Source organism: Lepisma saccharinum, chromosome 24, assembly GCF_977018435.1.
Source record: "Lepisma saccharinum chromosome 24, izLepSacc3.1, whole genome shotgun sequence".
Lineage (NCBI taxonomy): Eukaryota > Metazoa > Arthropoda > Insecta > Zygentoma > Lepismatidae > Lepisma > Lepisma saccharinum.
The window spans coordinates 38,751,446-38,765,069 of NC_139252.1; the positions used below are offsets into that span (position 1 = coordinate 38,751,446).

The 13,624-nt window shown below is 37.2% G+C and overlaps 1 protein-coding gene across 2 annotated transcripts in view; it reads left to right on the forward strand.

Annotated features, from left to right (window-relative positions):
- Nucleotides 1-13,361, forward strand: part of LOC145978349 (corticotropin-releasing factor-binding protein) — a 129,927-nt gene extending 116,566 nt beyond the window's left edge. The window contains exons 7-8 of one of the 2 annotated variants that reach the window (XM_083110943.1): nt 5,735-5,880; nt 11,990-13,361. In XM_083110943.1, coding sequence (XP_082967069.1) covers nt 5,735-5,877 — 143 coding nt within the window. In that variant the 3' untranslated portion in view covers nt 5,878-5,880; nt 11,990-13,361. Of the gene's footprint in view, nt 1-5,734; nt 5,883-11,989 lie in introns of those variants that run through there. The other variant, XM_083110945.1, reaches the window with a different exon arrangement.
- The last annotated feature ends 263 nt before the right edge of the window (nt 13,362-13,624 follow it).

Consider the following 13,624-nt stretch of genomic DNA (forward strand, 5'->3'; position numbering starts at 1 on the left):
CCATCACGTGGAAAGCCAGCCTCATCAGTGAATAAGGTACATGCTAAGAACTGTAGAAACACGGCACACTGCCCTAACATGCGTTGACAGAAATTTATTCGTGGCTGAACGTCTGTCTCATTTAATCCTTGCACCCGTTGAAGGTGATACGGGTAGAGAAGATTTTCATGTAGAATGTTCCAGATCGTCATGTTATTAACGCCTTCCCTTCTCGCAATTGTCCTTGTACTGGTTGATGGAGTTTCATCCACAGTCTGAAGAACCCGTTCTTCAAGCTCAGGCGTTCATATATCGCGTGGTCTCCAACCATCTGCAACTCTCTTCTCAAATGTGCCCGTCTCTCGCAAGCGTTGGTGTAGTCGTACAAACGTTCGTTCACAAGGTAACTGCCTCCCAGGGTAACGTTCAGCATAACGTTGACGTGCTGCGCACGCATTCCCATCTGCTAGGCCGTACATGTAGTGCATATCCGTCATTTCAGACACTGAATACATCGTTGTGATGCGTTGTGATGGAAGTTACTGTAAAACAGAACAAACGACAATCAGACAAAACAAAATGCCATGCCCAACTGTACACAAGAAAGTGAGTACAAATGCACATTTGAGGTACATTACACAACCAGGAGTAACTACAGGGAATTCCTTTCATACCTCCCTAACGAAGGATTTGCGGACCCATGTTCATATGAACTTTTTGTTATGTTTTGATGTCACGAATAAATCCCTAAAGTTTCCACATGTTTATATACACCCTGTATATGTGCTTCGCTAGGATGTTTAGGCGAAGTTTAGAGGTTGGGGTACTAAAAGAAGGAAATAAGGGTAAGGTATGTTATGGGAGTTAGAAATGAAGTTGGTCTACTGGTTAGTGGTTACCAGTGAAGCAGGACAAATCCACCGGCGTTGACTTCGGTAGACCGTCTTGTTTCTCTGGGAAGCTTCAGGAAGGGAGTCTGTGATGATTAACCTCCTGGGATTCTTCAGGAAAGAAAGAGTGAAAAGAACACCAGTCGAGTTCCTCTTGTGCTGCTTCCTGAAGGTCGGGTTCTTCGTTGTGCTCCTTCCTGTCTACCATGGCTGTGATCCTAGATGCTCCTTTCAGATGATGATAATCCTATGGGTTTGTTCCTATTGGGGTGGTACTCTTCTTCTTTCTGATCTTAAAACTTGCGGGATTCTTGGTTATCTCGAAGTTGAATTGATGTGTGTGATATATTTTGATAGTTCTTCAATTCTTCTTGAGAGACGAGATCCGCCAATTTATTTAGTGTTTCTAAATGGTGAGATCTTTTAAGTTCATAAATGATTTTGTTTGAAAGTTTGATTCTGTTGTCCTTTATTTCAGGATTTTCACTTGGACAGTCAAATACTTTGTGTTCCAGCGTACATTTCTAACAGTGATCACTATCTCTCTCTGTTTAACTTTTAGGAGATATGTTCCATACGGGCCATGCCCCGTTAAGAAATGTATAAGGGCTCTCGTTGGTTGGAAATTGTCGAGTTCCAGCCTTTCTTCAATATTTGGGAGGAAGTTGAAGAGTCTTCTTCCTTGTGGTGCAGTGCTCCATTCCTCTGGCCATTCTTGTCTTAATTTTTTGTTTATGTCTCTCTTGGTTGGGATGACTTCTCCAAGAATGCTTGTTAATTTATCTTGGTCCGGAAATAGTAATTTGCTGCTCTCTTCTTGACAACCTTATCTATTGGCCACAAACCTGCAACTACCAGTAAGGCGAGTGTTGATGTAGTTCTAAACGCACCTGTCATGCGCAGTAGTGCTTTCCTTTGTGATGATCTTAATTTTCGGACGTTGGTGATATTCTTGAAAGACTAAGACTTTCGACGATGTAGGAAGTGGCCGCTGCCTGCTACCGGACCTTGGCATCAGTGAGAGATCCTCTTGAAGTTTGCCACTTGCAGCCCGAACTGGCAACCGCTTGGAAAGATAGCCTTTCGTTCGGCTTTTCACTGCGATAACAGAAAATGTCGCGACTGTGGTGGTGACTATCAAACGATCTAACCGGGGAAGGGGGGCTTGCTTTCCCCCTCCAAATTTGTAAGTTGACGGATGGGCACAACGGTAAATTTAGTTTGCGCACCAATTCTCGTTAACAAATACATTGAAGTTAATATATTGTAATTAATTGAAATTTTCCCGTGTCCAAAATGGAACAAGCTTATGAAAATCAGCACTTACCAAATTAATTTAACGATATTGGCCAGAGAAAACTAAAACATTTCAATAAATCCAGTGGTTGTCAACTAATATGAACCACAATTTATATTTGTCAACAAGCCTTGACATAATCGAACTATCATTATGCCCTAATTTATTTATTAATATTACATTTCAAGGGTACATATGAATCTATACATATAAACATGGATGTATATGTGTGTGTTTGTTTGTTCAGCAATAACTCTCGAACGCCTGGAGCAATTTCAACCAAACTTGCTACACGTATTACTTGCAATCTCGAAAGAAATACTGTGGGGGTAAGACACCCCCGGCACACCTAGGGGGGGTGGCAAGGGGACATAAAATATAATTCTGATGTGTGGCATTTTCGTGTCATATCCTGCAAGTTATGCTTCCTGCAACACAGCACGGCGAAGTTGGTTGCCTACACAGAAGGTGCGATATTGCTATCCTCGAGCAATTTCAACACATATCACTTACAATCTGGAAAGAAATACTGTGGGGGTAAGACACCCCTCTCACCCCTAGGGGTGGGGGTGGAAAGGGGGGTGACATGTAAAAATAATCGGAAACGATCGATATTAGTATTGAATTTCTAGTTTTCGGGGTCACTAAGATGAATAGTGACACTCCTAATGCCGTTCAACTCCAAGTTAATTTTACACTATAGTTACAATTCATGTGCAATTCACGTGCAACGCAACGTGCCACCACTCGCAACTCCAGGGTATGGAGATCCGAATTGGCAACACACCGCTTCTTGCTCCGGCTGGTCAGTTGAGAGCACCAGTTCTCACCCAGGGATCGGGATTAAGACGATCCATCTTTCCTCCAGGAAGGAAACCACCGAATTGCGACACGTGACAGTAAATAAAATTCCAAATACTTTATAATTAAAATGTCCAAAATCTTTAATCACGAATCGCGCGCGTACGTACTGATTCGCACAAGTTAAAAGTTATAATTTATTGGGTCATGCACGCTCGCAGGCAGTCATAAGCAATTTATTTAACACGAGAGTCCGCACACCGTCTTCACAGTTAATAGCAAGACCTCAACTGCTATCTCAAGCGCGAGGCGCAGCATAACAGATTGTTCTAACTTTCAATACAAACTCATAACATGAAATAACACAAGAAAAACTGATAATTTATATAACACATCAATGTTAATTAGCGATAGTAAGCTAAAGTTCAGGTTGGCAACAATTAAAAATGCCAACGTGGAAGTTTTTACATCGCCAAGAACACGAAGCGTGGTTCCCCCACTCCTAACACAAACAGGCAATAGGAAAACAATATTTTATTGAAAACGAGGGAGAAATACTTTGCTATAATATTACAATCTTAAACTATATAGAAATAACTAAACTGATTTTATCAAATAAATCATATTTGCCCTTGTACATAAAAAAAATGATTAAATAGAGATTTAGTTTATAACGAAGACAAATTACTTCAATCTTGTACATTGTTGAACAAAATCGATATTAAGAAGAAATGTATTTAACTTGTGCTTGAAAAACAATGAAAACGTTGCATATATTATTTGGGATAATTATTAGCCTATAAATTCTGAATAAATGTTGCAAAAATACGCGAATAATATTATAACATAAGATAAAACGTAAATATATATATGAATTATGAAAACAATTAAGTATAAATAATTTAATCCAAGTTCTTAACTTGAAAGTATACGAATAAGATAAATGCCAATATACAACTGAAATCTGCCTAACATGGCGGTCGTTACAATTTTCATGTCTGATAGAAGATTGGGATAAATAAATAATCAGCTACTTAACGTATAAAGTTAAACATATTAGAAAACTACGAGTGAGATTGTTGGGATCGGGACATCGACTTTTAAAAAATGAATTTACAGAGCCGAGAGCTCACGAAGGTTGAGAACCACTGACCTAGAGCATGATGTACCTGAAGTTTGTATGTACGGAGAGGGGAGGAACGTATAAATATATATATATATATATATATATATATATATATATAAATGGATGGGTGTGTGTCTGTGTGTGTGTGTGTGTGTGTGGGTGTGTGTGTGTGTGTCTGTTCCATAACTCTCAAACGCCTGGAGTAATTTCAACCAAACGTGGTACACATATCACTTACAATGTGGAAGGAAATACTGTGAGGGTAAGTCACCCCTGGCACGCATAGGGGTAGGGGTGGGAAGGGGTGACATGTAAAAATAATCGAAAACGACCAATATTAAATTTCGCACAAATCAGCCGTGACTCTATGCAGCCCGCACAACGATAGTGTTTCTCGGGTTGTCTAACATTCAGGCTGATATGAGTTTGTGTTGCGAAAACGACCAATATTAGTGTGGAATCCATAGTTTTCGGGGTTGCTGAGATGAATACTGACACTCCCAATGCCGTTCAACTCCAAGTTCATCACCTGTAGGCATAGGGGGGAGAGGGGGTGAAAAATGACCTACATTAGTGCCGAATCCATAGTTTTCGGAATCGCTATGGCAGGATGAAATAAAATTACTTACATTTTACACTATAGTTAAAATTTATTATTTTCCTGTCTAATAGAATAAAAACCCGGGCAACACCGGGTTATCAGCTAATTGAACATAAAGTTATCGCGGTGAACCGTCATTGCTTGATGGTGGTGAGTGGATCGGTTGCCTATTAGAAACCTCTATATAACAAGAAGACAGCCGGCGCAGGCTATGGAACTAAAGTCATTAAATATTACATACAATGGAAATCACTTGTTAATAGAATGTGAAATCCCCCTGTCCAGCCATTTCATTCCGTATCTACTCTCATAAAGTAAGTTCCGTTACGCTTTTTACAAAACGGCACACGCGCAAATCTATCATCCTTAGAATCCTTCTCTATGCAGTCACCGCGACTCCTAAAGCCAGTCTCACGGTACTTAGGTTCGTCTTCACTTCCGTATCGACCTCCAGCTTCCTTACTAGAAGATCGTGGAAAAGCTTTGTTGTCTTCAGTTTCCGACAGAATTAGAAACCGTCTTTGATTCCATCTTTAAGTTCATAGAACTTGCAATCAGAACTGAGAAGCACACATGCCAACTGTAGTAAGAAAAAGAAGACGCTCCCTCTTTTTGTAACCTACGAGTAATAGAACTATGTAAAGAAATGAGAGGATCATTTTTATTTACTGAATAAAGAGTCTGCTAATTAATAATGTTTTGTGTACATAATTGTCATGTCTAAATTTCCTATTGATATTGTATTTTCTAATTTGTCGTTATGAAGTGGACAGAAAAATTCATAGACCTAATAATAGGTTCTTGCTTAAAATGTCAATGTCCAATAGTGCGTCCTATAATCTTAAAATAGTTGTTAACATTTAAGTCAGATGATAAATAAACGCACTATTTTAAATTAGTAAGTCTTCTCTTGTTGTGTATGAAAACAAGCAGCAATAAATGTTTGCTATGTGTTTTCATACAAGAACACCACATTCAGTGGGTGACGTGAGTTAGAATCATCATTTCAATGTTGATCCGTGCGTTTTCTTCCTCTCCAGGCAGCACCGTGGAAACAGTATTCTGTGGCGTGACGACCGTGAGGCTGGTGTCCAGCGGAGGCTTCGAGAACAGCATCACGGTGGCTCTGAGGCAAGCGACGGAGGAGGACATCATGGAAGCCACGCTCATCTGCGGCCTCTGAGAGGTGAGGGAATCGTCTCGTCTCGTCTCCTCATCTGCACAAATGTCTCCATGAGGCTCTCTTTCCTTCTTTCTTCCCGCCTGTCTTCCTCTCCCTGACTTTACTTCTTCCTCTGTCTGTTTCTCTCGCATCTTCTTCCCCGTTCACTCACAATATCAATGTTTTCTTAACTCTTTCCTATTTCTTCCGTCTGCCTTACTCTCTTTTCTCCTGTCTCTTGCTGCTTCTCCGCATCCATAACCCTTCCTTTCCTTCTCTCTCTAATTTCCATTCAATCTTGTCCTAATTTTCCCATCTCTCTCATCCCTACTGTCTTCATTCCCACTTTCCAACAACTCCTTCCACATATTTAATTTCTGTCGTCCTGTACATTGCCTTCTAATTCTCTTTACTCTCTCTTCCGAACATTCTCTCTTCACTCCCTCTCCAGTCACTTCTTTATTTATCTTTCTCTCCACATCTTTGAACCCTTACTTTCTTCTCTCTCCTCTATTACTCATTGATTCGCCATCAATATTCTCCTTTCTCTCTGTTTCTTCCCACATCTTAAACTTTCCAACAGATGGAAGCACTTTACACCTCCATCTGCTCGTCTTTTCTCCGTACCACTCTCTCCGACTATCTGGTTCCTGTTTCTTCTTTTCCCTATTAGTGTATATCCTACTACACGCTCTGTACTGTAGGAAGGTGGTTGATTAGCATAAATCAAAGCAGTCCTTGCAGATGACTCACAGAAAGACACAAGAGAACAATAGAAAACCTGAATCGATCGAGTCATATTTTACACTATATACTACATGTATACTCACTCTTCTAAATCGCCTACAGCTCACCGCTCAGGAGATGATCTCCAACGGAAGTGCAGTGACGTAGCGACAGACGACTCCACTATTAGGGTTAGGGGAGTGCACCCTGAGTGAGAAACTTATGTGATCTCGCTGTAATCGATGTAGCGATACAAGTCGTTTATGGTTACCAGACGCCCTGTTTTACCTGAACTAATCCTCTTTTCGAGTCCTAAAAATGGTCCGGCCAGATTTTTAGGAAAATTTGGAAATGTTCTCTTTCCTGTTATTTAATAATAATTGTTAATATTATATCCGTTTTCAATTTCAAAGTAAAGAAATACGACACTCTCAGTTGCAAGCACAAAGCCAAGAAATTTTTCTTCCAAAAAGAAAAAATGTCGGACTTTTGCATCTCTTCTGTTGTCGCCGCTCGTCGCGAAAGGTTTTGATTTCAAAGCATTTGTGATATCTACCGCGGCTCATGGTGATCAGCAAGTTTCTAACAATAGGTAAGAATATGCGATACGCCGCGGCTTTCTTTGATTTGAGTTTCACGACATCAGAATTCAGAAATAAAATAGTTTTTAACTGCTGTACTTTTAGTTGTTACATGGCAGTGGAAAAGTGAAGTTCTGTGGATCAGCGATCTGAACCATGCCGAAACGCAAATGAGATTTTAGTAACGACTTACCTTACAAAAACGGTTTCTTGACTTTAGGCCTGGAAGAAACCACTCAAAGGCTGAATGTCTTGCAGAATGTAAATTTATGTTATTATTTTAAAGTAAGAGACCAAGTTTCACAAGCATATAATATTGCGGGCATAGTGAATAAATATTAGAATATTCAGACATATGCCTACACTGAGGCCTAATATTAGTTATACGGAAACGGTGTGAAATTGTTTTACGGGGGTGTGTGATCTATAAGCTCACCAAACGCCATATATTCTTTTGAAAATTCTTTGAAATGCAGTCTAAATAATGCACAGGATAAGCAATACAAATGTGTTCTGGCCACTGAAAGAAAAGCAGCGTAATTGACGCAAATCAACTCCCACGCACTTCGAAAAGGATACTAGGCCGCAGCGGACGACTTTCTGCTACCCCTAAAATATGCAAATGGACTGCTCCTTCCCTTCACCCCCGCTCCCCGTCTCCCCTCGTTTGGGGATCTTCTCGTGAGCGGTGAGCTGTACATGGCTGAATTTTCCTTTTCTCGTAGTTTGTCTCCCTCTTTCTCTTTCTGCTCTCTCTCTGTCTCTGTTTTATATATTTCTCTTTTTCTTCGAGCTGAATTTCCTTCTTTCTTCTCTCAGTGTTACTACCGTCCTATCTCCTTTATCTTCGTTTGCTAGTTACCACATATGTAGCATTTCGACTTTCAAATTACAGGTGATATTGTATTTGTAATTCCATAACATAGTTTTGTGGCTAGGTTTCATGAACTGTAGTGATATTTCAGTGGGAGAAATAATAATTTGATAATACTCGTAGTTTCAAAAATACATTTTCACATATCCTTTTTAATGCAATATTTTGCATGTTTCTCGAATGTGCATGAAAGGTCCTAAAGGTGAAATATATATATATAACTTCACATCTTAACACAAGACGAGCATTTACGCCTTTATAGAATTTGAGGAAACAACACCAAGAGAGTGGCACGATAACTTGAACAATGAAAAGTTGAAGAAAACTTTCGCTGTGAAAAAATAGAAAGAGGAACAACAGTGAGCAAGCGTTTCGAAACATTTCCCTGATTTCCTTGGAGAATGGACGCCATCTGAGCGACAATACGAGTTTAAAGTGAAATAATAACATTTGGGAGTTGAAAATTCCCAAAATGTTCCGAAACAGAAGGCGCTATATTGCATTCAACAAACATTTGGTAAGTGGTACCACGTAGACATAATTCTCGCGAGATTTGTGGTTATTGCGCAGGAAACAAGAATTTTGCACCGTGACAAAGAGATGGACAAAAATATTTAAGGACTTCTAAAATTTCTTTGCAGAATTTAGAAAACTTAAATGATTAGATTACAACGCAGAAGCCGTGCACATTGAAAGCTCTTTTTTTTCTAAGTCAATTTTAAAAAAGTTCTTTAGTGAGATTGTGCGACGGAGAAATTTACTCTTGGCAGAAGCAAGGAAAGGAGGAAGTGAGGCAGTGAGGCAGTGGCAGTTGGGAGAGCGGAATTTCACCTCGCCAAAAATCAATTCTAATCTACGCTTGCACTCTTTCATATAAACAATACATCGTACTACAAACAGGAACTAAGTTGACTTTCATGTTTCAGGGCTGGAATACGTGGTTATTATTGTATGTCGTAATCATAATTCCTCTCATTGCCAGAACGATCAGGCAGGAGCAGTAAATTGAATAAACAAAGCAAACAAACACCCAGTAGCGGCGGGAAATGTGCCAAAACTGGGGGGGGGGGGGCAAAGACAGTATAATTTAGCATAGTGCGGGGGCAAAAGTGGCGAAAAGTGAGGGGGCAACTGCCCCCCTCGTCCCCTCCTAATCGGCGCCACCGCAAACACCTATTCTCTCAAGGGTTCGATCCCTTTTGGGTAGAGTGGCCATAATATTGGACATCCCAAAGAAGTCTGTTTACCTCCCACCCTTCCTGAAAAGTAGGTTAGGCCTAATTATAAAATTATTTTTATTATTAACGTATTAAACGTATTATTATTATAATTTATAAAAGTATCAATCACATAAATGGTGCATTATGAGTAGAGACGTGCATATTTCGCTTTTGAAAGAAAACACGGAATGAGAAATAACAGATTCTAATGTTAATTTAGAGTTTATTTACCGACGTGACACTTTCTGAAATCAGAATTATCCTGCGAGTTATGCAATTCACGGGAAATTGATTAAATCTGCTGTAAATATTTTAGAAACAAAAATGGCCTACTTTGAACAGGAATAAACTTAATATTCTGGTAACGACATTAATGTGCTATTAGAAGGGATATGCTTATTTTGTGTAGTAAGTGCAGCTTTAAAATCAATTTTGGGAATATATTCACATTTTCAAAACAAAAGTGCCATTCTATATACCGCTATAACAATGAAATTTCATTTCATTTACCGCTTTTGAACCCAAAATTGACTCGGTTCTTGTACTGAAACTTTGCTTTTTCATTTACCAAAAGTATGTGCCTCTAATTATGAGCAATAAATGTCAAAAGGTATTAATTATTATAATCCATTCTTGACGACAATGGAACATTTTGATTCGCAGTCAAACTATTTGCCAAAAGCGTTACCATGATGCAAGTTTAAATAACGTAATTCATCGACATTTCTTTAGCATGAAATGTTCCTGAAATTTTGACTTGCTTTACAAGCTAACTCCTAGGCTTTTAAAAAACGGGAAAAATGGCAGTTTTTTTAAAATAATATCGACGGGACACACATCTGAAACGGAACTGTCCCGGTCAAAACTGAACGTATGACCACCCTACGTTTGGGCATATTGCACAGTCCTAAGGATACAGATTTAAACCTTAGGTCAAATGTCGATCATCCTATCACGATTATAAACCAGACTCTTATCAAACTTTAAAAAAATATATTCTCGAGCCTTTTAAACTATTTGATCAAGGACATGTCCATCAGCTTTTCATTGATTTCAAAAAAGCATATGATTCGGTCAAAAGAGATAAATTATATAATATATTAGTCGAGTTTGGAATACCTAAGAAGCTTGTTAGTATGATAAAAGTATGCACCAGTGAAACAGAAAGTAAAATTCGTGTGGGTATTAATATGTCTGACAAATTTACAATTCATGATGGGTATAAACAAGGAGATGCATTATCTCCATTGCTCTTTAATTTTGCCTAAGATGCTGTTAGGAAGGTAAAAGAAACTAACGAAGGACTAAAATTAAATGGTGTGACTCAGTTGTTAGCATATGCAGATGATGTAGACTTATTAGGGGATGATATAAATACAATTAAGAATAATGCTAAAATATTTTTCAAAACTGCTAAAGAGATAGGTTTGGAAGTTAACAAAGAGAAAACTAAATATATGCTTACAGGCCGAAACCAAGTGTTAGGTAATAATCAAAATCTAATTATTGATAACAACTCGTTTGAACCAGTTTCCAAATTCAAATACTTAGGAGTAATGTTAACAAATGAAAATTATATTAAAGAGGAAATAAAAAGTAGACTTAATTCAGGAAATGCATGTTACTTCTCTCTTCATAAACTTTTGTCTTCTCGTTTAATATCTAAGAAACTAAAAGTTAAAATATAGAAAACAGTAATTTTGTCTGTAATCTTATATGGGTGTGAAACTTGGTCCCTTACATTGAAAGAGGAACATAAATTGAGAGTATTTCAAAATAAGATCCTTAGGAAAATATTTGGACCTAAAAGGGATGAGGAGACAGGTGAGTGGAGAAGGTTACATAATTTAGAACTATATAATTTGTATGTCCATATATTATTAGAATAATTAAATCAAGAAGACTTAGGTGGGCAGGCCATGTGGCACGAATGGGAGAGGATGGAGGAGTTCACAGGATTCTTGTTGGGAAACCTGATGGTAAGAGACCTGTAGGAAGGCCAAGACGAAGATGGAGGGACAACGTTGAGATGGACCTAAAGGAAATCGGTAGGGATGGAAAAGAGTATATAGATCTTGCTCAAGATAGGGACAGATGAAAGGCCTGTGTTGCTGCAGCCATGAACCTTCGGGTTTAAGAAGGCTAGAGAGTTAGTTAGTTAGTTAGTTAGTTAGATAAAGGACAGAACATTTGAATCTTCAAAAATGTGAGGGAAAATTATCCAATATTCTGGCAGTTGGGAGGGGAGACGTGCTCCGCGTGAATCTGCGCCTTGGGGGGGGGGGGGGCTGCTATCATGATTATTTGTAAAAATAGCCAAAGAGAAACAATTCTTAAATGGAATGACTTTTGAGTCACATAATTTGTATACTTTACTGTTATCCCAGAAACCCGTCATTGGAAATGAGTCTTGTAATTGTAATCAATGATCTAGTTTTGCGACTCATGGCCTATAAACTTGGAGAAGTCCGATTAAAGGGAGTGATATAAACTACAAAACTTAATAGAACCTCTATAAAGAACGTTAGGTGAGTGTCACAACAATAAATGCTTATCAATGTTTTATTGCATTTTCTCTTAAAAAATATAATAAAAAATACTGATATGAATATTGGGAAGAAACAGCACTCTGCCTCTTTTGAAGAATTTATTGGGGGATATTTATATATGACAATATGCTTCGTTTCTCATATAATATTTGTTACTAATCAAAGTATTTTATTTCTTTGCAGGTACAAAAACACACCAGGATCATTTAACGTCCTCTATTACCTTTAGTTTATTCTCAACAACGTCAAATTAATTCAAGTCACAACAGTTATTTGAGGAAATTATTTGTGTTTGTCAAGTATTACATAAGTACATTTGGAAAAATACACATAACTTTAAAAATCGCAGCAATGCTAACTTGAAACAATGAGCAATTCCATACAAGGGCGAAGACAGCAAGGATTTGCTTTAGGCAATAATAAAATCAAATAGTTACAAAGCATGTCGCAAATTTGTCAATATAATAATATAACTAAGAGTATGTCTTCAAAATTATTACCGACGTCAATAAGTAAGTCCATTACACATTTTTACCAGTCATAAAAATATTCACAGTTCTTAACAATTAAATTCGTTACTTTTATTTCTGTTAATACCTTATGTCCGTTCAAAGTTGTATATTCAAAGAGTAAACGTTCAAAAAATAATTGTATTCTGAATAAAAGTATGTATTACGTTAATATAAGTCAAAATTCTGATTCTCTTTCAATGCTTAACATGCAAATTAAAGCGTAAAATCCTTGCTGTATTGTAAATTTTGTCATCTAATTTCAACTTTTTAATGTACTGACACAGAAAAATGTATCCATTGTTTGAATTTCACAAATTCATGTCATCAATCCTTTATATCAGGTATATGAATTTTAGTTTTACACTCATTATGAACAACCTTAAATGTGTACAGAAATTGTTCTCGCCAATAAACATTTTTTGAATTTCGTAGTCAATAAAACATGATAGATACAATTGTTCGTAAAATATTAAATTTCAGTTTCTCTCCAGGGAATATAAGCTAATTCTACAAGTCAAGCTTGAATATTTTCTATCATATTTTGGTTATGTTGTTCATTTGAAATTCTCTTTAAAAATCAATTAAAAGTCAATCAAATTCAAAGCTATGTACCAAACACATTTCGAATACGCCATTCATGAATTTGGTTCATAACATGAAATAATGAATCACACAGAAACTTTGAAAATGACTTTAGAAAATTTTTCGTCATTTGTTTGTTCAAATATTGTCATTCCAAAAAAGTTGTAATAATATGAAATATGTTTATTAAGTCTGTATATAAAGATTGATATATAAAAAGAAGATCACCTTCAACAAAAAGATATTTTATGCTGCATAGATACGTTTTATTGTGCTATCATGAAAAAAAAAACATACAACCTAACGTTCGTGTATTATTCTGTCCACGTCATTATAATTTGCATTTATAAGCTATTTTGATTCAAAGTGGCCAATGTATATAATTTGAAAAAAAAATGTAATTTACTTTTGTTTTTAGAAATCTAGCTATGTACTGCAAATTAATCTTCTAATTAATGCCTCTCTTTCGTTATGTGTTATTCATTTAACAACCTTTCATGCTTTTGCTTTTGTAAAGAGGAACTCGAGCAAGCATTTCCAAAGGGGATATGCGGATTTCGTGCATAGAATTTTCAGGGAGGTGGTTTCAAACAATTATTAATTTTTAGAAATATGATTTTTCCATCATAGTTACTATTATTTGAAACTGTTGCTTGCTTGTATATACACACACATAGTGTTTTTTGAGGGAAGATGGTACTCTTCAAGTTTGGTCTGCTAGTGT